Source organism: Perna viridis, chromosome 5 (assembly GCF_037379345.1).
Source record: "Perna viridis isolate PV_CMFRI_1.1 ecotype Kerala chromosome 5, ASM3737934v1, whole genome shotgun sequence".
Lineage (NCBI taxonomy): Eukaryota > Metazoa > Mollusca > Bivalvia > Mytilida > Mytilidae > Perna > Perna viridis.
This window is the reverse complement of record NC_142449.1, coordinates 18,017,389-18,044,555: the sequence shown is the minus strand read 5'-3', so window position 1 is coordinate 18,044,555 and position 27,167 is coordinate 18,017,389. Positions and strand designations below refer to the sequence as shown.

General features: G+C 31.6%; 2 protein-coding genes across 4 annotated transcripts in view; both read right to left on the bottom strand.

Annotated features, from left to right (window-relative positions):
- LOC148616353 (multidrug resistance-associated protein 1-like) overlaps positions 1-8,584 on the bottom strand; it is a 41,569-nt gene extending 32,985 nt beyond the window's left edge. For both annotated transcript variants that reach the window (XM_088583288.1, XM_088583289.1), the window contains exons 1-7: positions 8,486-8,584; positions 7,127-7,303; positions 5,721-5,858; positions 4,620-4,748; positions 1,524-1,649; positions 1,122-1,183; positions 686-826 (exon numbers count right to left, since the gene is read on the bottom strand). In XM_088583288.1, coding sequence (XP_088439414.1) covers positions 686-826; positions 1,122-1,183; positions 1,524-1,649; positions 4,620-4,748; positions 5,721-5,858; positions 7,127-7,303; positions 8,486-8,527 — 815 coding nt within the window. In that variant the 5' untranslated portion in view covers positions 8,528-8,584. The remainder of the gene's footprint in view (positions 1-685; positions 827-1,121; positions 1,184-1,523; positions 1,650-4,619; positions 4,749-5,720; positions 5,859-7,126; positions 7,304-8,485) is intronic.
- An 8,624-nt stretch (positions 8,585-17,208) lies between these two features.
- The window catches only part of LOC148616352 (protein C-ets-1-like), a 37,204-nt gene continuing 27,245 nt past the window's right edge, over positions 17,209-27,167 (bottom strand). For both annotated transcript variants that reach the window (XM_088583286.1, XM_088583287.1), the window contains 7 exons: positions 24,812-24,928; positions 23,354-23,554; positions 22,853-22,951; positions 22,261-22,302; positions 21,494-21,682; positions 21,074-21,304; positions 17,209-20,739 (listed from right to left, as the gene is read on the bottom strand). In XM_088583286.1, the coding sequence (XP_088439412.1) occupies positions 20,396-20,739; positions 21,074-21,304; positions 21,494-21,682; positions 22,261-22,302; positions 22,853-22,951; positions 23,354-23,554; positions 24,812-24,928 (1,223 nt within the window). In that variant the 3' untranslated portion in view covers positions 17,209-20,395. The remainder of the gene's footprint in view (positions 20,740-21,073; positions 21,305-21,493; positions 21,683-22,260; positions 22,303-22,852; positions 22,952-23,353; positions 23,555-24,811; positions 24,929-27,167) is intronic.

The following is a 27,167-nucleotide window of genomic DNA, read 5'->3' as shown; positions in this document are numbered from 1 at the left end:
AACAAAATTTTTTGCCTTACATGGAGTCATCTGACAACTTTGATCCCTGGAGACTTTTGTAGGCCTTATAATAAGAATCATTTCAGCAATTGAAAGATATTAGCTAAACCTAAAGGTTTTGGAGTTATATGCACAAAACTACTGTCTGACCACTATGTTCTATTTTTAGTAACGATGGCCATGTTTTTTAACCGATCAAAAATCCAAACAATCATTTTGTTTAGGATACGTTATAAGACTAGAATACCACTTTTCATTTCACCGCAAAATAACATCCAAAAAAGACAAAAACCTTAAACATGGGTCAACAGATTTTCACAAAAATTTGACCACAGACAGATTTCATCATGCTGAATACTTTTGACCATTTCAGAATCTGGTTTAACCTAACGATTTTGGAGATATATGCAAAAATCTGCTGTCTGACCCCTATGTTCTATTTTTAGTAACGTCAGCCATGTTTTTTAACTGATGAAAAATCCAAACATTCATTTTGTGCAGGATACTCTAAGGAACAATCATTATAAGTTTCATGCAAATCTATTCAGTAGTTTCAAAGGAGAAGATGTTTGAAGAAATTGTTAACGACGATGCCGACTGACGTCAAATGATGGCAATAGCTCACATGGCCTACGGCCAGGTAAGCTAAAGAGAGAAATTTACAATTATTAAACTGGAAACTTACTCTTTAATCTTCTCATGTTTAATGTACTCAGCTTTCCATACTTTTTCAAACTGAGGTACAACCACATCATTTTTGTCCCTGGGATGTAAATCAGATATGTCAACCTCTTCCAAGGGACTTTTGTAACCCTTGATTATCAGCCTACAATATAAAAGTATGTAAATACATTTGTACAATATATTAAATTTGTTGACATGTTTGTACTTTACCTCCAAAAAAAAAAGCTAAGTAACTAATTAAGTTCATTCCACAAGGTTTATGAAATTGAAATCTATTCGGTAAAATGTCCAAAATGGCGATTGTTTCAGTAGGGGTACTGGATGTGTTTCTGCAGTTTAAAGTTCCACAAAATATTAAGCATTTTTATGTATAACTATTACTTTAGAAATTGCTTGATTTTTACAAGAATCTGTACTTAACTTGTATTGACACTTACCCTGTCAACCACCAAAATGTTAATCTTGACAGGAAAGAAGCTTCTACCTCTAAACATTGTTTCTATATAATAATAAGTATAATATGTCAAAACTATAAGCTATATATATTCATTTAAAAATGAACTCAAAATTAATTATTTTGTTAAATGACAAGCATTTTTCAAAGGCAAAAAAATCTGCCAAATATTGTGCAAAAAGATACATCAGCAAACTACTTGAATACTTGTCTTTGCCATATAAATTTCTGACAACAAGCCTGAGCTAAAAAATTTGGTTGAACTTAAATGTACATGTATATAGCAATTGTTGGCATGTTAACCTAATTGTGCAGGCCACCAGCATTTTTACCAGCAATGGGTGTCGGGTAGGTGTCAATTTCCAAGACTGATAGATATACTTACTGTACCAAGTTGATAATATCCTCTTCTCGTTATTTTCTCAGCAAAACAATGTAGAATGAACTGAACCAGAACAAGGAAGAAATAAACATAGAACAAACTAAACTTCAAAAAATCTTTGTCATAGGTCTGAAAAAAAAATAATGGTAATTAATTCAAGCAACTGTATTGGAAACTTGTTTTCTGATGCATTAATATGGATTATCAGATTGCATTATGATAAGTGAAAATATAGATAGGGTCAAGTTATAGATTAACTATCATTTTCTATTTTAGGGTGTAACTATCTTTAAATAGGCATGAATGTAACATGCATAGTCATTCTCCATGGAGGAAAAATTTTACAGCACATTTTTTGCTGATGTAGATGCATTAAAGATGTAAAATTTTCAATTTAAAAGTTTTAGTTTTTTTTTAGAATAAGATACATGTACCGCTACTCATTTCATTAGTGCATTCTTCCCTTCCTATTTTCTAAATATATATTTATATATATAAATATATTTTTTTTAAATATTTTGTTAAAAAATTACTCCAGCCTTAAAATTTTCTTTGCTTTAAAAAGTGTTAATTGCCAATTACAATAACCAGCATATATATAAGTTAGTACAGAAAAACTTCTCCAAACCGGACCTTCAGAAAACCGGTTTTCCCTTCAAACCGGCCGTTTACAAAAGTCCCAGCCGACACACCTTAAAACCTGTGTTTTTTGTCTTCAACAGACCAGCCACCTCCTAAAACCGTACATCAGCCGGTCTTTTTCATAGTTTTAGTTACATATTTCAAATAAAAACAACCTCTCAATTCCGGCCATTCGGTTATTGTTCACCTGTAATAAATGTCTCAACAAAACTGTAAATGATTATGTAATATTACGTAACTAATAATTCATTCACTGACCGGTTAGCATTTCATCAGTAGACAGATGATAATTGAAGAGGACAATAGTTTAAACAAAAAATTTAATCTAGACATTACATTTTGTCACTGGTTGGCTGTTAATTGGTGTGTACACATGTCAGGCAACCAGGGTCATTCAACAGTACGATATACAATCTTTTAACTGTCAGTTAATGTGACCTGTACCCAAGCCAAAACAAGATAGGGGTGAAATTATTAGACTTTGTTGATAGGTAATTTATGAAAACAATACAAATAATTAACATCAATAGCTCTTTGATCTTGAATACACATTCTTTCAAAACTGTGAACATTATTTTGTCTGCAGTAACCTTTGTAAAATCAAATTATTTACAATTTGATGCAAGCTTTGAAATGTAATAAAAGGCCAAAAGTTTTGAATAGGCATAAAACATGTCTCGACCAACAAACTGACAAGGTGTAGGGTTATAGAACACATTAATGGAAACAGCTCTTAGAATGCATTGTTATTTTTCACAAAACTGGCCACCCCTGTAAACCGACCATTTTTTCTTGTCCCAGTGGTGGCTGGTTTACAGAAGTTTCACTGTACAAAAAATATGTGTGCATGAATCAAAGACGTGGACATGGGGGAGGGTCATAATATGAAGTTCTTTCATAACAGAAACCCCATATACAGTCATGAAATCTGGACTTGTATGAATCAAAGCATATACCTATAAATTAAACAGTCATTTTTTTTTCATCCAGATATTTGTACTATATTTAGACTTAGGAAATTTTACTTTCTATTTTCTTATCTATTTTCCCACCCAAAACATGTGACATTGGAGGAAGAACAGCATGGAATTGTAAACAAGAGCCAGCCATTTTATTTTTTAATTCTAAGTGTTTTAGCCAGTATCAGATGGAATAAACATTGTTTTGGGGATTTTATATGTTCCTTGAATATGTAAATAAGTTTGTTCCAGTTGAAAATGCTTTTATGTTAAACCTTCATTCAACTTTGCATTTAAAAATAACCATGTGCATTTGGCAAAGGTTGAGTTACCTTTGACCATAGTCAGTTTTGATTGGCTCACAATAAATATTTTCATTAGATTAACGCTTCCCCTAAAATTAATTTGTAGGGTAACTATTTAAGAATCTTATCGGCACTGTCATAATAATCTTCTGATTGGCTTCAGTCGTAAATATGTCATTGTTTTATATAAACTGAGTCCATAATTGATGGGTTTTTCAGGCATAAAATGATTCTTTCACTATAATGGTAATAAAAGTTAATCATGGCAGACGATAATTTAATCAATATTTTGACCATGGTGGCCCCCATGCTAATACAGCTCATGGAGATCCATGATAGTAGAAATTTAATTTCAAACCAGGATTTACTTGAATACATAGCAGGTTACTGAGTGTGCATTATGTGATTGAGGTTATTTCTTCATAGACCAAAAAAAAATAAATAAAATCAGTCATTCCGTAAATGAATGATGTACAGGCAGTAATATTTCTGCATTTTTACTTGAAAGTTAGATGGAGAAAGAAACTGACCTTCGCTAAAGATTTTGTGTAAACAATTGTAAAACTTGTACCAAATCAAAATGTACCTTATAAAATGTATTCTTAACCTTGAATTCATTAGTTTAAACATGCATTGTGGTATTATTCATACATGAAATATTTACAACTTAATAATTATTTTTACTACCACTGACTACAAACAAAAATTGTAACATCTACATTAAGTTACATATGTTGCAGACAATGTGGGCTTCTAGTTTTGTTCATTCAACAACTTGACAAAGTGATGTTATTGAAAATATCGAACAAAAATGGCAGAATAAATTTCACCACTTCAATAAAATCAAGTTTAAGGGTTTTGGCAGTTTGGGAAACAACTTAACACTGGCTAGAGATGATAAAATCAAAATACCTTTAACTGGAAAGAATGTAAACAGTTCCTGAAAATGATTTACAGCTAATTGAAAAAGACCAGTTCCAATTTCAATACTAATTTATGTAGGCTAGTGAGTAATTTAAATAGCTCTCTAGGTAGAAATCTGCCCTACATTATACCAATGTGTCATACTTAATTACTTCAGAACACTTCTGGACACTGCCTTTTTTGTTTCCATGCAATAAATAAAAAAACTGGGGGATAAAGGGGAAAATATAACATGTAATTATGACAAAACACACCCATGCTTAACTTACATCTTGTATAATGAATGTATAGAACGGTACAACAGAAGCAATCAGGGTCAGGATCCAGAATAGGAACAATACACCTGAGGTTATAAATCCTCGGATCCTCTCCAAGTATATCAACAATATTGTCAACAGCTGCAAAATAATGTAAACAATACAGTTTAGAAAAAAAACGATTTTATTCTACATGTCAATTGTTTTTTTATTTGTTTTCTTGCTCTTTTTTTATGCAAAAAGTTAATTACTATCTTGAAATAATAAGGGTCAGAGGTCATCAATTTCATCATTGAAATAGTTCTGTTTTTATACATGTATACAGATGCATTGTTGGGTTATCTTCTCTTGGTTAATGCACGTCAAAAATATTTTTTCATGTTCTACACATTTTATTTCTGAAAGTTTAATTAATCTACCATTTGTTTCTACCAGTATATACAAGTATTCACAATTATTTCCTACAAAGAAAGTTTATGTCTGTTTCATGCACTAATATGAAAACAATTTACTTGAACTTAATTTTATAATAGTACATTTTTCATTTGGAAAATCAATTTGTATGTTAAGTCATTCACTTAACACTAAATTTTTTAAATGAATTTTTACATATCATAAAACTACATTTATGTAGCTGAACACCAAAAGTACTAATATAAATTCATTTTTTACCACATTTGTAATTTGAAGACAATGTCAATTTTAACACTTATAAACTGTATTATTTCTATGTAATTTTTTTTTATGTTTTATTAATAGTATGCAAAATAAGGCAAAACTGGATCACTGCAAAAATAACTTTTATAGCCCATACAATGATGATGTTCATGAGACAGTCTTCTCTTGAATAAATGGCAGTCACCTCAGGAACTTCTTTTGGAAGTTGACAGGAAATTGAGAAGGATATTTAAACTTTCTAATGATATCTATTGAATTGTCTGATAGCAATTTAAATCTCCTTCTATTTGTCCAGGCCACTATTTTAGGGATTTCATCCATTGATTGTTATTATATCAATGGAAGACCAACTTCATTCCCTGAACATCATCATTGTAAGTGATGTAATGTACAGTATTTCATGACTAATTTGAATATTCTGATTTTACAACTTACAAAAGTAGAAGCTTTAATTGAATGAGCCACAAACTGTGCATTGGACGGTGATGCTATATTTGGATCTGAGCTGTCACTGTTGTTTGCATCTCTCAGTACACTAACAATGGCAAGGAAGAATAAAACACCACTTATAAACTGAAAATAAAGAAATAGATTCCATAGATTTATTATTAACATATTACAATATTTACACAAAACCCTGTCAAATCATTAATTGATTAAATTGTTAAAGAGAGTTACCATACATGTAACTGCCAACCAAAAAATGTGCTGTAGTCAGTCATCTTACACATTGAACATTAAGTTGCATTGGTGGCCATGGGAGATCTCCCATAAAATAGTACCACATGGCTAAACTCTTACATAGTATTGATATCAGATGCCTTTCTCTTCAAACTGGAAATTTCAAAATTGTGGACATTTTAATCATCAAAACATTGCCAGCATGCAGTTATTTACACAGCATATTCAATCACTTGTTGTGTGAAAAAATATCATTTTGATAGTATTACCAACAAACGTAATCATAAAATCAAGTGATAAAAGTTCACAAGCTAGGATGTTCCTAAGCCAATTATCTTAAGGCTTGGATGAGATTATTTGATTGATATTTTATTGAACAATAAATCAAAAATACAGGTAAGATTAGCAGCGTCCCAAGTGTTGATCTTCTAACTGTGGAATTGTTGTTTAATCAATTACAATGAGTAGCAGACAACTTGTGTTCAATGCTTACATAACAATTAAATTGACCTTTTCTTATCCAGGCAAACTTCAGCAATAAATCTGTTGCAAGGCCATAAGAAATACTTTGTTACATGTATATGCCTGATTTTGCTATGACGAATTTGTTATATCAATGATGAAATGCATTAGTTTTATAACACTTGGACTGGGAAATATGTTCAAATGTGTTAAAAGCCTATACATTATAAGCGAACACTACTGTACACATGTATTTACACCTATGTTGTGCAGGTGCCAGTATGACTAACCTCCTTAGTAAGAGTTAGTTTTAAAAATCATTTTTTGGTCATTTTCTACATTCCAAAATATTTCCAAATTCAAATAATACTTTGTCATAAGATCAAAACATTTCATATTTTCAATAAGCATATTATAATACAAAGAAATTATACACATTCTACTTAAAGTCAATGAATTTTTGTAAAAGTCATCAATTTCACGAAGTTCTACCTGTAAAGTTATGACATCATAACATAATATAGCATTGTGATATCACTACTTCAGTTAGTATCATTTTACACTTATGACTTTATGAGAAATTGACCACTGTAGTACCTGCATCCTTTTCTTGTACAAATGTGTTAAAAGAAAATTCAATACATCAATGAAATTGTGCTTTCTTAAATTACAAAAAATCTGTAATACAGTAGACTTACAGTTTTAGACACACTTAAGAATGTATGAGGCCGAGGAACTCCATCTGCTCCTAACAGATGGTAAATATAGAAAGGAGCAGCCAGCCATAAGAAGCCACATGGTACCCATACTAACAGGGTCTGTTGAAAACATTCTGTAAACTGAGGGTAACTATTGTTCAATAGCAAATCTTCATCCTATACAAAAGAACAAGATAATTTTAGGCACAATCCAATTGTAACAATTTTCTGGCCTACACACACAATAATGTTTACTAGTCAGCTTAGCTGATAATTTCATTTTTTTTTATTCAAAGTATAGAATAAAAATTAGCTTCTATCTTTTAGCAGAGTTGATCAAAAGTGTATATGATGTATTAAATTTGTTATCACAAAGCCAGAAAATTGAACACTTCAATGAATACAAAGGCCCCTTAACAATTTTCTAAATGCTGAAAAATATTTACATCTGATTGATTAATGTCAAAATTAAATTGTCCCTTCATCAAAGCCTTATATAGTTTGGAATTATTTGAATTGCAGACTGATTGACATTAATGACATAACAGTACCAAGTTAGTTTATGGAAAACAACATTATCTTGCCAAGATGGGAAATAAACTATTTTCAAATGTTGGCAAATGCCGTTACTTAATTGCATAATACAGGAGACCAAAAAATAATAGTCTTGTTTCCTGCTTTTTAAGAAAAAAATTGGGGTAGGTAAGAAGTGAAATTATTTTATTTTTCAAAAGCATTTTACATTTAGTTAATGGAGAAACAATCCAGACTTAACAGTGGCCATAAAATGTTAAAGGTACAGTATAGGAAAAATACTAGGGTAAGTAGGGTAGCAGGCAGGAAGCAGAGATTTTTTTGGCCTGAGTATACTTCTTCCAAAATGTTTGATACAAGTCAAATTATTGTTAAATAAGTTGAATTAAACTGAAACTGGTGGTATGCCTACAACATAATGATGGAATATAATGAGAAAAATGAAGGTACCTTAGCATATTTCCTAGATAGAATCCCCAAATTCAACATTTAAAAAAGTTCATAAATTAGAACACGAGGTAGAATAATGCTCTAAAATAATTTTTTTTAAAAAGCATTTAAATGAAAATGCATATAATTGAAAGGAATTGAAATATAAACAAAACTCGTCATCCAATAATTACTTATTCACTGGAAAAAATAAAAAACACATGAATAAACACTTTGAAAATCAGATTCTCATCAGAACTTACAGAAGCTTATCAGAACAAAGTTTTACCTTTCAAAAATCTTTAAGTAAAGTGTCACGGTATAGTTTCTATTCAATAAAAAAATGGAGATGCAATAATTCCTTTTCCAAGTTTTAAAATGCACTAAAATACAAACCCAGATAGTTCCATTGCAGAACTCTTCAAACGTCTGCATCATCCAGCTGTATTACTAACATTACTGACAAGGGTTACTAACCACTTCCGGGTCAAATGGCTACCCCTACCTACATGTATGTAGTACCAAAAACACACCGAACCAAGATCTATGCATAGTAAATGCATTATTTGTATTTATTCTGATCAAAAGTAGTCAAAATAAAGCTAAGAATGTGTACATTAGAATCACATTTGTAGTTTATACTATAAAAGTGTATGAATATTATTGTTTACATGTGTGAGTAATTTGCCTCCATGCTGTCTTTTAGTTAGCAGAAAAGGTGAAAATGTGGTTTTTACTATTATTTAATCAGATAAATTTTGTAGAAAATCTAGTCATCGTACCATTAGAATAATGATTTTGATTGCCTCATTTTCCAGGCTTTACCATGGTATGCAACTTTAAGATGTCATAAATTTGTCGTGGAAATTCAGTGAAACTTTGAAAATTACTTTTTTAAGTGGAGTCCGAGTTGCTCATTTGCTTTTGTTACTTTGTATGTATGATTTTAGTTACTTCATATTCTTTGTTGTGTATGTCTGTTTTCCATGTCTGGTCTTTGTCCCAGGATAACATTATTTTGATTACCGTTATATAACCTTGGTTCCTTGATTATTCTTTAACATGTGAATTCGACGTAATGGAAACGTTAAAAGTGGTTAGCGAGACCATAAGCTAAATTATGGCATATTTTAGAGAAATGCATAATTTGATGAAAATTGCCTTTCCTGGTAATTATTTTTCATTTTCCCATAAAAACAGTGTAGTGATATTGGTAATCTGGCTATAGTTTAAGAGGTGCATTGTTCAAGATATTGTAAAAAAACAATATAACAATAGGATTTTTATCAGTAAAACTGACATCACTACTTGGGATATTCAAAGTGCTCAAATGGTCATACAACACAAACTAAGAATCACACAGTGACGAAATAGGCATGATATTGATTGTTGAAAGCTGTCCCATTTTTTTTTAATGATAAATGATATTAACTACTACAACTTATTGAATTGTCATATTTATCGAAATTGGTATGACAAGTTACCTAAAATTGTCATTTTAGGGAAAATATCACTGCAGGACAGGATATGAAAATGACTATGTCTTTGTAGTCCCAAGTCTAATTTTGATAGTTTTGGCCTTATAAGACTCACAATACCACAAGTTTTCATAAATTATAAGGGCCTGTGCAGGTCCGGATGTCAAAAGAATAGGCCTGCAGCAGCACTAGACTTGTCATAAAAGGCGACTAAATAGTGCTCAGAACCTTAGCCGGGGGCTAGGGCGCTCTGCCCACAGAGCAACTGGGTTGTGTGCCCCAGGTGGTGGAATGGGGTTACCCTGGTGTGTTGCATGCTGGGTTTGTCAGGCTATAATACGGAAAACCTGACGCAAACCATAGTGGTGAACCATGTTGGGGAAAGATGCCATGTTCCCCGCATGTTAAAAAACCCTACTGTGGTATTCTCCCAGAGTAGGAACCACAGGGCTCCACCACAGGTGGCTAAATTGCCCGACCCTACCCACGTCTCCCTATTTCCAGTGGCAGTCAAAATTTGTCGACCCCATTATCCTTTTGTCTCATCCCATTTTTCATTTCATCATCATTGCATGTTCATTTTATCATCCACTTCATGTTCGCCTGAATATAGCTGAAATAATGCTGCTCGGGCATTAAACCCCAACAAACAAACATAAATTATAAGAACAGAAAAACATAAAAAAAAAATCATAAAATGTTCTTTAGGTCTTACTAATCACTTCCTGGTCAAATAGCCAACTCTTCATATGTGGTACCAAAAACACACTGAACCTAGTTCTATGCATAGTAAGTGCATTATTTGTCTGTATTCTTTTCAAAAGTAGTCAAAATAAAGCTAAGAATGAACATATTTTATTGCCAATGAAGGGCCCATAGGGGGCTTCATGAGTATATTATACATACAAAGAGGAAAAGAGCAATGTGTACTTTAAAATCACATTTGTAACTTATTACAAAATATATGAATATTGTTGACAATAGACCATAGGCAATATATATTTATTAACTCAAACAAATTTAAATTAAATGGTTATGGCATGTAATATAAAGAATTACAAAGCAACATACAGTGTTCCAGCTAGAAATTGAAAGGGGCAGAGGGGCACCTTTGTAGTTTGAGAAGGGCACTTTTTTTTTGTTCGCATGTTTACCATGTCAAGTTGATTGTTTCATTTTCTATGTATGCAATTTTCTTTGTTTCTTTCTTTGTTTTTTTTTTTGTTTGAATTCTTCTTTCTGATAAGTAGCTGCTGAACCCCACCTCTTATGGTTTATATGAAAATTTTTTGATAGTTACTATATGCAAATATCAAAAAATTGTCATATTTACAATAAGTGGTACAATTCTACAGCTATGACATTATGTTTTTATTATGTGTCCACATTTTTGTAACTGTATATATGGTAGCAATAAAGATGTAAACATGTTTTGATTATTTATTACAATATGAAAACTATATCAAATAAAACATTTATATAATTTCAAAATTCATAGCATCACACACTACATTCATACTTCACATTCATTGCTTACAGGCTCAAAATACTCATATACACATTCACCCATACAAACAGCAGTTCATGAAAGTTACCAACATTGCTAACAACAAAATCTATCTCACATTCTTCAGAGAACAAACTTCTGAAACACTCACACACTTTCACCATACAAACTGCAGAAATCTACTACCTATCAAATACACACCAAAGTATACAAAAAAGTACAAAAATAAGTTAAGGCTATTGCATGTTTTTGATAACAACAATAAGTTCATTACATCTATCTATGAAAATTTGAATGTAGCACACTAGAAAATGTTCATTTGAATAAATGTTTTAGCACAATGAGTTGATTCTTCTGTCTCTAACTGTGAAAATCTGGTGACTCTGGACTGAATGATGTCTGCAAATATAGTCTCATCACAGTTCATTTTGATATTCAGGAGATGGTTTAGAGTGCTGGTCTTTAGACTGTTTCAGTGGCTGGTCTTGATGAGTTTGACTTGAGAGAATACCCTCTCTACTTCTGCTGTACTAAGAGGAAGAGTGGTGGCAATACTTATCAGTATATAACCCAACAGGTAGATGTCCTTCAGCCCTGTGGTTGGGTTATGCAGTAGTTGAAGTAGATGAGTGAGTGACTTGTTTTGTAGGTTCATGGTTATGATTAGCTGTATGAAGTCTTGCCATTGCGTCTGCAGTTCTTCTGGTTCATTGAAAAGTATTAACACACATTGGATAATCACACATGAATATTTTCATGAGCAGGATGTGACAGTGGTTTAACTTTTACAGGAATATTTATACATTTATTCTGACGCAACATTCTTTCATAAAGTTTATTATTAATTTAAGTATGCTGTATGAGCTGCTTTTTAGTAAGTAAATTAATTCTTTACATGTGTGAGTAATTTGCCTCCGTAATGTCGGTTATCAGAAAAGGTGAAAGTATTATTTAGTGAGGTGAATTTTGTGGAGAATCTACAATCATCATACCATTAGAATAATGATTTTGAAAGCCTTGTTATCCAAGCTTTGTAATGGTATGCAACTTTAAGATGTCATTTGTCCTGGAAATTCACAGTGAAACTTTGAAAATGTAAAGTAATGGAAATGTTAGAAGTAATTAGTGAGACCATAAGCTAAATTATGGCATATTTCAGAGAAATGCATAATTTGATGATAATTGCCTTTCGTGGTCATTATTGTCATTTTACTTTAAAATCAGTGTAGCGATATTGGTAATCTGGCTATGGTTTAAGAGGTGCATTGTGCAAGATATTGTAAAAAAAAACAACATAGCAAAAAGATTTCTATCAGTAAAACTGACTCATAACATAACGTCATCCCAGCAATTCCTAACATCACTTCTTTGGATATTCAAAGTACTCAAATGGTCATACAACACAAACTAAGAATCACTCAGTGATGAAATAGGCATGATATTGATCTTTGAAAGATGTCCTTTTTTATTTATGGTCAATGATATTTTCTACTACAACTTTTTGAATTGTCAGATATCAAAATTGGTATGACAAGTTACCTAAAATAGACATTTTAAGTAGTTTAGGGAAAATATCACTGAGGGGCATGATATAAAAATTATCATTTCTTTGTAGTCCCATGTCTGATTTAGAAAGTTTTGGCCTTATTAGACTCACAATACCACAAGCTTTCATAAAATATAAGAACAGAAAAACATAAAAAGAATAATAAAATGTCCTTAAGGTTTCACTTGCCACTTCCAGGTCAAATGGCCATCCCTACCTATGTAGTACCAAAAACATACTGAACCTAGATCTGTACTGAGTAAGTGAATTATTTGTGTGTCAAAAGTAGTCAAAATATAGCTAAGAATGTGTACTTTAAAATTACATTTGTAATTTACTACAAAAGAGTATGAATATTGTTTATTTCCCAAGCTTTGCAATGGTATGCAACTTTTAGAAGTCATTTGTCCTGGGAATTCACAGTGGAACTTTGAAAATAATTTTTTTAACATGTAAAGTAATGGAAACATTAGAAGTGGTTAGTGAGACTAATATTTCATTGAGTTAGCTCTTTTGTCAAAACACTGGTTCAAATGAACTTGTGATAATGTATCTCCTAAGTAGGTGCACCACCAAGATGTTCATGAATCAAGTTAGAAATTACTCTAATGATATTAACTTCTACTGTCCATAGATAGGTAAAATACTAGGCAGATAGATATAATTTTAATTCATTATGTCAGTGGGATAAATAATTGCATGCCTGTTCATAATGAGCCTTTGAAAGGCTCCAGGTGAATGCCTATGAAAATCCTTGACTTGAAAACTGATATCTTATGGATTTCTTGAACATGCACAAAGAATTGATACCTATTAACATATAAGCACAACATATTCAAATCCATTCAAAAACAACTATATCTTCCATTCTACCTATTTTCAGTTTTTTACTTGGATTTTTTATGTAAAATTTTTTTAGCATGTAAGCTTGCTTGCATTATAAAGGAACTTAATTTCAATTAATCACTTTAATCACTGGAGTAAAATATATATATTTGCTGTTTCAAACATAATAATTGATTTTACTGTGGCATATCAAGAATAAATATGACATGTGCCCACCCTAAAACCAATCTGAAACATTTTCCTTAATCGTATTACCTTGAAAGAGGCTATCATTGCACTTTCAAATCTAAGTCAACTAATAAAAACTTAATCTTAATAAAATGCAGATACATGAACAGGATGAATGAAGAGTGATACCTAAATGTACCAATGCAGCTTAAACTTGAAAGAACCTATTTTCAGCAGTCATATATACGACCCCTTTATTAGGGCTATATCTCGAACTGTATATCCTTTTGTTTTTAAGCATATATATATTATTCATATACGCTTTATGAAACATCAAAGTCTTTTTAAATATGGCATGTTTTTTTTTTGTTTTGTGTGTGTGTGTGTGTGTTTTTTTAAACAGGATAAAAATTCTAAGATTCAAGTTCGATAGCCTTGGATTTAGCAAGGTAATAAGATAAAAAATTACAACTGCTTCTTGAAAATTGTTTTGTTGTTTGTCTAGATAAGGTACCACAGTGTTTCGTTTTTAATTTACCAACACATGGCACAAGAACTTGTGTGCTTTATTTTCTGAAAAGACGTTAATACATGTAGATGCCTATTTTAGAAGACTTTAAATACATTTTACAGTCTTCCAGTTCATACCTGAACCTGAATTATTGTGACTACATTTTTCATTTTTTGCATGTTTTTTTTTTAAATCAAGTCACTGGATTAATTGATGAAGCAACTTCATTCTTGGTGCATTTTTTATTGATGCATATTCTACTCACAATACTCAACAATCGGTTCATCCTCGACCAATCCCGGCTATGCTCGGTGTCAATGCTGGGGTTGATCCCGGGATTGGCCGAGAAGTTGCGATTGAATACACAAGTTAAGTGCTATAATGAGTACAATCTGAATATAACTTGTACAATACTCTTGTCTGCTGAAGACCAATAAAATGACAGAGATTTACTGACTATAAGTCATATGCCTTATAGGGGAAGATAGGCCATGCATAGTCTATTTAGCAGTTACAAGTTGTAATAGAATTTAGAAATTATCTTTTTGTAAAGTTTTAATTATTTTACATCCCAAGTGTCAAGTATGTAAATAATCATGCATTTCAGGATCAATGCGGTGAATTTACACTCTAGCTACTTATCCAATACTTCAGCTCTATTTTTAAAACGTTTGCTCATGGAAAGAACAAATGAACATCATGCAGGGAAGATGTCCACCTGCTGATACAATTATACAACCTCGAGGACTATAACTTAATATTTCTTTTCATTGTAAGTTCTACAACATAAGAACTTGGAGATTGGTACATCATTCTTCTTTATTCCATGATGAAGATTGAATATGGGTCAGAAAAAAATCAGCAATCAACCTGGAGTCATTTTGTGTGCTGTATGATAAACATAACAGTAGCAACTACTAAATTTAAAGTAAGACACATCATCAAGACAAAAATCAATCTTTATATAATCATCTAAACTTGAAATGAGTGCATTACAAATGCACCATAGTCAAGATTTAAGAAAGGAGTAATCAAGGGAACCAAGGTTATAGCGGTAATCAAAAGAATGTTATCCAGAGACAAAGACCAGACGTGGAAAACAGACATACACAACAAAGAACATAAAGTAATTAAAATCATATATACAAAGTAACAAAAGCAAATGAGCAACTCGGACTCCACTAAAAACTGGGAGCATGGACCAGGTGCACCGGTAGGGTAAGCGTCCTCTTCTTTTCTAGAAACACCTGCCGAGTTGCTCATGAAAAGTCAAGTCTGTGGTAGACAAACGAGGAAAAGAAAACTATGACCGGTTGAATAAATCATTTTTCATGGTGCAGATGTATACACCATAACGGTCCAAGAGTTCATGATGATGACCATAAAACTTCTGTAGTGATGACTTTAATCTTGTAGCAACACAACCCTGGTCCAGAAGCCTATTTGTTAGAGTTCTAGCATGATACAAAAAGTCTGCGTAGTTTCGGCAAGCTCTGGCATAACTTATGAGTTGTGATATGAACACTCCATATGCAGATGCCGAAGGGATGTTGCCACAGATGAAAGGAAAGTTGACAATTCTGAATGAAAAGTCATCACATTTGTCGTAAAGTTTGGTAAAAAGTTTTCCTTAACCATCGATTTCTAAGTATAGGTCAAGATATGAGGCTGACAGTGTCTGTAGTATCCTCTATCTCAAGTTCTTTGGGGTAGATGCGATGTATCAAATCCCCGAAATTAGGATTGTTTAAAGATAATACGTCATCTATATAGCGGAAACTGAGATCAAAGGATCTAGCTGAATGATATTCTTTCTTTTGGATCAGATCAGCTATAAAGTCAGCCTCATAAGAGTGAAGGAATAGGTCAGCAAGTAAAGGAGCACAATTTGTTCCCATTGGAATGCCGACCGTTTGTTGAAAAACACGTCCACCACACTGGACAAATATGTTGTCGATTAAAAACTCCAGCATTTTGTAAACATCTTTCTCTGTATGTATGGAAGATGATTTGGAATTATTTCTTACAAAGTATGAGGAATCTCTACCAAGAACTATATATTTGTATCTAGGTGTACCATCTTTTTTTGAAAAACAACGATGTATAATATTTTTAAGTCGGGATTTTAACTGAGTATGGGGAATAGAAGTATACAGTGTTGAAAAACTGGTTGTCTCCAGGAGATCTTTCAAATTTTTCGGGATCCACATTGACTTAATACCACTACGGGAGTAACAAGTGTTGTACTAGGACTTTAGACCCTCTCTGACAGTTGTGAGTATAAAAGTTTTGAAAAAGATTTGTTGGTACATTTTGCATATCCAGCTATGAAACGTTGTTTGTATGGATTCTTGTTGAGTTAAGGAATCCAGTACATAGACGGTAAATCACAATCATCGTCCTTGGTAGAGAGACCAAAAGAGGATAGCACAGATATATGGTTTTCCACAATCTCTTCTTTGGAGAGTGTGGTAGGAATATATGTCTTATCACTGCTATTATTTTCTACGTCTACCTCTGATAATAAACATTGGATGTAAAATGTTTTACAGACAAAAACAATGTTGTTTTGGGTTTAGTCTACTGGTACGACAACATACTTTTCATGAATCGTTGGAAGGTTTGTATTCCGCATTTTACATCAATGTCATGTAAACATCAAAGTAACTTGGATTGATTTCATTCTGTGTCAGATGAAATCTTGATAGGCATCAGTGAAATTGAACATGATACAAACATATCACTGATTTCAAGAATTATGTCCCTTACCCTAGGTCTACCTCCTTAAGGAGTGAATGTAATTCTAAAAAAAAGTCCTATGGCAGATATTTAATGTATTTCAGGACAGAAGATTTTTTTCAATCATGCAAACCATACTAGTCTGACACACTGAATCTCACTTTTAATGTGCTAGATCACAGAAGATGCATCCTCCAGACAGGCATTTTACAGCATTCTGACTCCAAGTCAACCACTTATCACTCTATCTCCTATACTCCAAGTGCTGTAGTAAATAGGAGGGTTGCTTTACTATAAAACTCAGATTAAGGAAACAAAACAAGATGACAATAGTTTCAGATTTATTTTGTACATACAGTTGCCATATTTGATTGCACATTTACTGTTGGTGCATAGAAAATAACACTTCCTGCCACTGTACAATAATTTGCATGATAACTAGTACAAATAAAAACCTATCAAATATTCCCCAGAAAATTTGATTTAGTCTTAATTAATGAACCATGTTCCCCCCCTAAAAATTGGCAAATGGAAGAACTTTTAAAAATAAGCATGATAAAAGACTGCAATGATACCTTATAAATAACACTTACTGTAAATTCAGAAAATATTACCTGCATCAATTATTGTGATTTATCATTTTAGTCAAAAATGCAGTTTCAATTTTTGCACCTTTGAGTAAAACCTCAAATCAATAATGTTAAAAATCCATAATACAAGAGATTTTATCATTCTGATTTTAAGTATGTTGCATTTATCACAAAATTAAAAACATAGAAATTATTTCTGAGTTTACAATATATCTTATACAAATGATTCAAATACATGTAATTCGGTCATAAGAATTCCAAAAATCAAATTTAATTTTTTTGACAGTTACCAATTAACAATATTTTAAAACAAGGCACAGCTAATTAATCTGCATGGCAACTAATATAATACTATAATATGTTCATTTAAGTCTAACAAAGTAACCTATTTGACTTATTCAGTCCTAGGGTAAGGGACATTACTCTTGAAATCAGTGGTATGTTTGTATCATATTAAATTTCACCAAAGCCTTTCAAGCTTCCATTTGAAACAAAATGAAAATGAAATCAGCCCAAGTTACTTTAATGGTAAATACAAACGTTCCAATGATTTCTAAGAGTTGTGTCCCTTACCTTAGATCTACCACCTTAAATATAAACAGAAACAATGCCAATCAAAAGCCACATGATAATATAAAAACCAGATTCTGCATTTTATCCAATGTTTTTGTGCGATTTTTATCATTTATTGCATTACAAATTATAAAAATTACTATGCCATAAATTATCAAAGATGTTTTCAAATAAATTTATTTTATCTATGATTAAAAAAACTCTTAAGATCCCAAAAAGTGAAACTGAAGATCATCCTACGCTGCATTTTCTATTATCTTTGCAATAATCAAAATTATGTAGCTCTTAAATATTGGCAAGAAATATATAACAAGAAAAAAATAAAATTCAACAAGTAAAATAATGAACACAACGATGTAATTAAATGATAGGAGTTATAGCCCTTGAAAAGCAGAGTTCTAACTCCTTGTTAATACTAGAGTATTGCAGAAGCTTAAAAAAAACCTAAGGAACACAAGTGGTTTTGTTCTTATACAGTGAAATACTCGTGGAAAAAGGGAGTATTAGACATTTGAACCAGAAGCTTTAATTTCTACAATTCAATCTTATGATTGCGTGAACACATGATATAAATATGAGACAATTTAGACTAGTTAATGCTAAACTTGTTTCTGCCATTTCTAAGTTACCTAATTATTCTACAATAAATGTCTATTTTTCTACATCAAACAAATTTTGAAGGTCAATTTTTTTTTACAATTTACATAACAAAATATATATCAATCTATTCATTGTGCCTTAATCTAAAAACTGACACACACACACAAAAATGAGGGAAGGGACTACCTTAATAACTGGTAGCATTAGGAGTTCTTAAAAATACTAAAATCTATAATCATAAATAAATGATCAATTAAAATCACAGAAAAATTCTTTTTGCAAGAAAATATAAAAAATGCAAAACAATGGCATTATAAAACAAAAAGAATAGTCCTTTAAGTAATAAAGGATTCATTATGATTTAATTTGGAAGTAATTTGTTTTATATGCATAAGCTTTAGAGTAGGAGAATTTATCAAAAAATGTGTGTACAATGATTAGATAAAAAGTCAACTTTCAATGCAGAATATCATTTGTTTTTTAAGGATGATCATTGGGCATGTACTTAATTAATCATGTCATGAGAAATTTTGATTGTTGATAATTAATAACAAAAATTAGCAACAAAATACTTCAATCCATAAAAAAAAATTGGTGGGTAAAAAAAACTTTAAAAATGAACACAATGGCATTACCAGAATTTAGTTGAAAAATGGGCACCAATATAAAAATGTATAGTATATGGCACTTCTAAAGACATATTCTATATTGATATGCATTTTATTGATTTTGTAGGAACAAAAAAAGATAACTGACATTAAGTTCTTGCTGGGTTATCTCCCTTTCTATAACATTTATAAAATACTGACATGAAGGATAATTAGATTTGATGATTTTTTATACAACTTACTTGAATATTTTTTATACAAGACAAAATTATATTTTTATTACTAAAACCTACTTTTGCTAAAAACATTTCATATACAGATCTGTTTTGCTATCATGACTCATTAATATAAATAATATCCAACATTGTTCAGTGAATGGTAAGAGTCACTTAATTTATTTTTCTCAAGATTGTTGGTCAGAATTCAAGTCTCTTCATCACTGAATATCAGCAGTAAAATGTAATAAATTTGGACGAAATTTACTTCTTTACAAAGGCACCAAGGAAGTATGTCAGCATCATATTAAATAAATATTTTCAAAGCACATTTATTAAAATAAAATATAACAATGTTCAACAAGTGTGGCCCCACTGCCACATTATTAATATACAACAAACTGGCCAACAAAAATATCAACAAACTATGGCCAAAGTACCTCCATCAGTATCAACAACATGCATTTTATACCATATTCAAATGCAAATTCATTTCTCTATAATGAAAATGTACACCTCAAGATCACATATTATATGAGAAAATTGCAAATATGTCAATTTGGCAAAATGTCTGAAAGATTGGTCTTAAAATCCTACTGCCATTCACATAAAATGTAAAAATCACCATATTAGGGCATCCATAAATACTTCCTTAATATCAGTCTTCTAAATGTATAAGACAACCCTTCCAACCAAAGTGTTGGAAAATCAATTATAACTACTCTCATCCGATGGATGAACAGAGCCTAACAAGTTGACAAATCAACAGGCTCTACCATCAAACAAAAAATTACTGCACCAACTTTAACATAGCCTTTCCTCCGACACAAAAATGTCTGGACTATAAATAGAATATATTATTCAGCTGCCCTTTACAGCATCAATCACAGATCATGGTTACCAAGGAAACCAAGCACTTTAATGACTACTCATCATCTTTGTCAGGCTGAGGCTTAACATCACATGCTTCAAACAACTCCTCTGGAGTGTATCCAAGAAGACTCTGCAGATCACAGACAAACCGATATACATAACGCTTACCAGCGGTCTTGTGAATAATGTTTTTGTCATAGTAATATCTTAAACCTCTGCTAAGCTTTTCATAGTTCATTTTGGGTTTGTTTTTCCTTATTCCCCATCTGCGAGCCACTTCATCAGGATCAGAGAGTTTGAACTCCCAGCCATCTCCAGTCCAGCTAATGAAATGCTGGCATGTTTTGTCTGTGAGCTGCTCCAACAAAAACTGCCACAACTGAATTGGTCCACTGCCTGTAAGATAGAAAAAGAAAACATGTGAATCTAAGTTACATGCAATAACCTTTTTGTTACCAAACAAATAATAATTCACACCTGCATAGGTAATAAACAAGAATTTGTAATTCTAAACAGCAAAAGCGATATCAAACCAGTGTATAGATTTGCAGTATGCTATATTTTAAATACAGCTCTAAATTACCACTTCTATAACTTCATCTGAATTTTTACCATTGCACATTCTGAAGCCATGAGATAATAATAAAAATGTATTTTGACAGAATCACTTTTGATCAGATTTAATCCAAAATAACATTCTTGTGGAAAATAAAAATTAGGAGATATTTACCAGAATAACCAGCCAGAGCTGCAGCCTGTATAATTGGCTTACTTTCCCCATTATACATATCTGTAGGTGATGACTGGATGCTACGGTAACCACCGCTGCTGCGACTTGACCAGCTCTCATTCAGTTCCTGTTGTATACAGTCATGTTGAGTCCATGGAATCTCTTGCTTGATGTTAGGAACCATCTGGTAAGCTTGGTGGTCATAGTATGGATCTTGTGGAATGAAAGGGTCTGAAAGGGTAGGACAATATCAATGCATAAGTTCTCACATTCATTTTTCATTTATGCAAAAAAATGCTAAAATGGTATGAAAATAGATGTGCACAAAGTTTATATGAATAATTCTAGTACTATTTTTGCGATTGAATTCAAGCAAAATGAAAGTTGTTCACTTGTTCGTGTCAATTCACATAAACTTACTTCTGCAAATGTTATCTACAGGTGGTCTGTATTTTTGCTCTGGAATCATAGGATAAAATTCAGTAGGACTATGGTCATAGTAACTGTTGCTATGGAGACTGTCTACACTCTGGTAGTCAGATGTATCTTCGTAAGCCTCACTGTCATTTAAAGCCTTCATAGACTCACTGATCTGACCTCCATAAGAACCTGTAAATATAATACAAACCAACATTAATCCTTGGATTTTTTTCTGTACACTGTAGGTACATTTCTGATGAAAAGTAAATATATTGATACAATATGACAGTCTTAAGTTATACCAATACATTTGCGCTATAAAGACTTGAAAGGCCTAAAATATATCAGCTATCACTTATTGGATGTAAGGTGTACTGTTAATTTAATCACTGATCTATTAAACAGGGACAAGAAAATACATATTTTATCTACAAAATGTCCAACTTCAGCAGAAATCAGACACATAGTTAAATATATAAACTAAATACTAAGTATTCCTAATAGGACGCTGTAAAGTTTCAGTAACTAATACAAATCTCTGAAACATAGCACTTTTCAACATAGGTAGTTGATGAGAAATTATCTTCATGTAAAACAACATTTGTGAATTACAACACATAATGAATTCTTACAAGTAGTATCAAGTTAGAAGACAAAACTAAGACTTGGTGGATTATTTTCACTCTTGCATGACTCCCAATCACAGCTAAGTATTACAGAGGAGATTATTGCCCAGTTATATCATGACTAACTCTATGTTAACTTACATTTAGTGTCTATATAGGCTGCTGACTTGTTCTCCACATAACCTGTCAAATAAATAGACATTTAGTCATCTCTAGGTCCTTCAAGGGTCGCATGCACTTTTGTAACTTAACATTGTTATTTTTCATAAAGAACATTTATTGCATCTGTAGAATATGTTAACAAGATTTAGTGTAACCCCAGACTCCTTACTGTTTTACATTTTTCACATTAAGTGTATTTTATGGTTCAAAAATTACATACACAATTCTTTTGACCACCATAATATTTTACTCACAAGAACACTAAAAAAAAAATAAACTACAAGGTCTGAGGCTACTACATAAATTTACGAATTTCATGCATCAATTTAATACCAATTCGCATTTTACTGTGGACAGATGTAGGTCAAGCAGAAAGAATGGTATACAACAAGATTTACTTGTTAGCATGTTTTAATGTGGTCAACACAGCAAATATTGGGAAAAAGTCAGAAATAAACATACAGTAATAAAAAGATTGGTAACAGTGAAATCTGAATTTGAAAAAGCAGAATTCTGCTTTAAAATGGAAGAAAATAATGTCTGAACTATAGACTAAAAGAAAGTGAAGTACCTTGAAGCATTGAGTATCTATCAGCAAACTCTGGTACACACATGGGCTCACTATAATTCTGTGGAACATTACTCAAGGATACTCTCTCCTCAGCTGCCTCTGCAATACAATACAAATTTGTATCCTTCATTGTTTAGATTACACCACATCAAGTAGAAAATCAATACTTTTTTTTTCATTTGAAATATTTTCACATGGCCCTTTGATGGTATTATACTATCAAGTATCTAATTTATTGTCATTTAACTAATTTAGTAACCAATTTAATACTTAGCTAATTTTCACAAAGGGCAACAACAATTAACATCACTAGGTCCACTTTATGGACACTTAACAATCTTATCTAAGTAAATTTCTTTAGTGTCAATCTTTAGAGAACTATTTAAATTTTAATTGTCCTCTTTGTTTGATGTTTATACAAGGAAGTACTACAATGAAATAATGAAAAGACCCAAACAAATATTTCTCACACACAAATGAATCAATTTTCATTTTCCTTACCTTTTTTCAAACAGTCAAGATGCTCCCAAAGAATATCTCCCATGAAAGGTGGTGCCAATTGCAGAAAATCTTCTTTAGCCATTTTAGCAAGAGTTTGTCCCGTCATTCTAAAATTGTTCATATTGATACTCTCTAGATGGAACTCTTGAATGGCCCACTGTAGCCACTTGGTAATCTGTGCCTCAGTCCACTTAGCAGGGTCTGCAATATTATAATAGTAGATACAATGATACCTTCAATCTCCACTCATAATTTCCATATGTTGAAATTGAAATGCAAGCATTTTGAATTGCTAATCATTTCAATCATATTTGGAAAACAATTTTTTTTCTAGGAGAAGCCAAATTAATTTTGGCCATTTGCAGATTAGAGATCGCAACATGACGACCATCTCAAATGCACATCATCAGTTTAAAGTGATTAGAATGATCACCTGACGCATGTTTAATTAGAGAAAAATAAGCACCTTCATTATCAGGTTGCAGGTGAGATAACGAGAAAATTCATCAAACACAGGTATTTGATTAAAATCTGAACATCGGCAAAATCTCTAAAGTCAGTAGCACAGATCAAGTATGGTCTTACGGGACAGTATTCTTAATATAAAAATGATTCACTTTGGATCAAATAACATGTTATAATATCTGAAGTGGTGGACAAAATGAACCACCATAATCATTTAGAATTGTTTTCATAAATTGATACCTCAGATTTAATGTTATCAAGACCAATATAAAATTGCTCATTTCAGTCATTACTTTAAAATAACTATTTGGGATTAAGAGAGCTCTCAAATTTAAACTGTTTACAATATTTCATTTTGGTAATTTGTGTTTCAGTTTAAACTAAATTAGCCCAATCATTTCTATATTTTTTGCTTCACAATTTAGATGATTTAATTTTCCACTTGAAATTTACTCTACAAAACATCCAAGCTTAAAAGCCCAAAATATCATAGCAATGTCCTAATTTACAAATTACTGCTCATTATATTGATAGTTTTGAGGTCAACCTCCGCCTCCTAAATTGGACCATTATGGAACATCACATGATATTTAAAATTACAACCATAAACTTAATTGGAACAACTTAAAGTTGTCTATCACAATCAGCCACAGAAATTAGCTTGATATTGGGTCTTGTTTTTGGCTTTCATTTTTGTAATTTGAGGGTAAATTGAGATTATCTTTTCCAAAAATACCACTGGACTTTATCAATGGAGTTTTTAACTTTCAGACTTTAAAACTAAATTCAAATAAGGAGTTTATATTGTTTCCCTTTATAATACTCACTGCAAAGCACTTTTATAAACACTTCACTAGAGTACAATAGCATTTCTGTCACGGTTTGTTCTTTTTTTATAGTTTATACCTGTATGTGAATGTAACTATCATGTTTCAATGTAGAGAAATAAATCAACCTTTGAACTTTTAGGCTCCATTAAGTAAGGAGACTTACCTTTTGGGATGTCGTACTGCACTTTCTCAAAACTTTTGAAGCTATCAAGAATGGCTTGTGACATCTTCTGAGAAGTCCCTGGTGTCAGAGGTAGGACTTGAGTGGTCACTGGAATATCTGAAATATAAAAATTGCAAGTTATACCAATGCATCTAACAAATAAGGAAACTTTTGACAATTCTGACATTCTGATCAGTGTATTCATTGGTCCCCGTTTGCAACGACAGGAATTAATTTTCGTTTCATATACATCTCAGATCTAGTCCCGTAAATTAATAAAAAAAATACAAATATTCACATCAAATCTTGGTTATTTTTAAAAGATGTAACTCTATTTTAATGTGTTAATCATTCTTTTTTTTCCTTATTACTGGTAACCCATGTGTGGTAACCATTAGTTTAAAGAATTTTGACTGAACCATTTTCAATATTTTTTTTTGCATTAATTTTAATATTTAAGACTCTCAAAGTTCATATTCAATAATTCAAATAACTTTCACTAAAACTCTATATTTGACAAACACTTGAAATCTTAAATTTCACAATGAGTCATTGACTTTTTGACCTTAAAAGTGCTCTATGACTGTTTATACCATAAACCAATCCTCCTTAGCAAGTGCTTATCAAAATTCAGCAAGTGAGAAGAGACAGCTTTAAAATCATAGTTTTATTTCCCCTTATATTACAACAACACTAAAAGTTGCCATAACATTGCAGTATTAAGGGATACTTCTAACATGGCAACTGACACCTAGATTTTGGATTTGTTTAAATTGAGGTTTTATGTAACCCCAATTATATCAAGGTACACAATATAAACCACAATCCTGAGTCATAATTTAAATTTAAAATCTGCTCCAGATTTGTAACCTCTGACCTTTTGCTCAAACAGTTTCTTATAAGGTACATTCATAAATCTTATGCTAATAAGCTTGGACCACATGACCATTTTATGAATGAAACAGCTGCACCTGGGACTATCTCAAAACTTACTAAATTAACTAACATGTGCTTATCTACTACATCTTATCACTTGCATCTTTAATTTTTTTAACTTAAATCTGTTCTCCATTAAAACTGTCATTACATGGTAAAGTTATCAATTCACATGGAGGTGAAGTTGGGATATCAAACACAAAAATATTCTGCTTCTGAAAATTATTACACACCCTTGCATATCCAACAAAACAACTTAATTCCAAGACATATTTCCAAAAATCATTGCAAAAAGGTACCTCAAGTCACATATACAAATGAGCTGGGGTGCAACATAATACAGCACAACATTTAAAACATATCTAAATATTCTTAAAAAAATATGATACACATAATTTTATGTTAACAGAAAGGCTGGATTAATCATGTTTTTTTCTTTTATTCATAATGCATTATTTTTCAGAATGATTTGCAATTACTGATTCTCCATCAAAATCAAATTTTTGTCATAAACATCTATTAATAAATTTTAAATAAGAATTCTGATTCAAAAAGAAAATTAAAATTGAAAATGCAAGACTGAATAGCTCTCTTAGGAAACATTAAAATATGAACAGCTTGCATTGTACATGTGTTTCAATTTAAAGTTTAATTTCTACTTAAAAGTCACATTGACCCAGTAAAAAGATGTGTGGGTGTAACAGCTGATCTGAACAAAGACAACTTGGTGGTTTTTATATTATATAAGTTTGACCTGTATAGAGCCTTGGTATACAGACTGGCTTGTGGTCAGACAAAGAAGGATTAAGGATTGGTTGTTTAGATATCAATTTGATTTATCAACTTTTTTCTTTATAAAAGTTAGGGTTCTTGAAAAAAGATTAATTGAACCACTCCTAAAACTTATGTCTCAACCAATGAAATGTTTGTTAGGACATTTGAAGCAATGTTATGAAATGAATTAAAAGATGCTTTTAAATTAATTGCTTTAAGCTGAATTAATTTGTCCTACTTGACAATTATGCACAACTGCAAAAAAAAAAATCATGTTATTTATGTGAACATGAAACATAGAACCACCCAAATTATGATCATCACGTTTTTATGCAGTGCAAAAAAAATACAAAAGCAAGATCATCTTACCAAATTTACAGTTGATCAAATATCATACCAGCAAATAACCAACCATCTTATCTAGTCAACTCTAGACAGAGTGGTCAGGTCATGAGTAAAATGTCAACTTTGAGGGGGTGGGTCCATTTAATGCCCCTTAATAGATGAGGGTTTATTACATATAATTACCTTCCCTGAACTCATATCATGGAAATGGACATAATGAAAGCCAGGACTTTTATTACCAATATAGAAAGGTCTATGTGACAGATTAATTGTGGTGTTTACTTAAATTTACATCTAAATT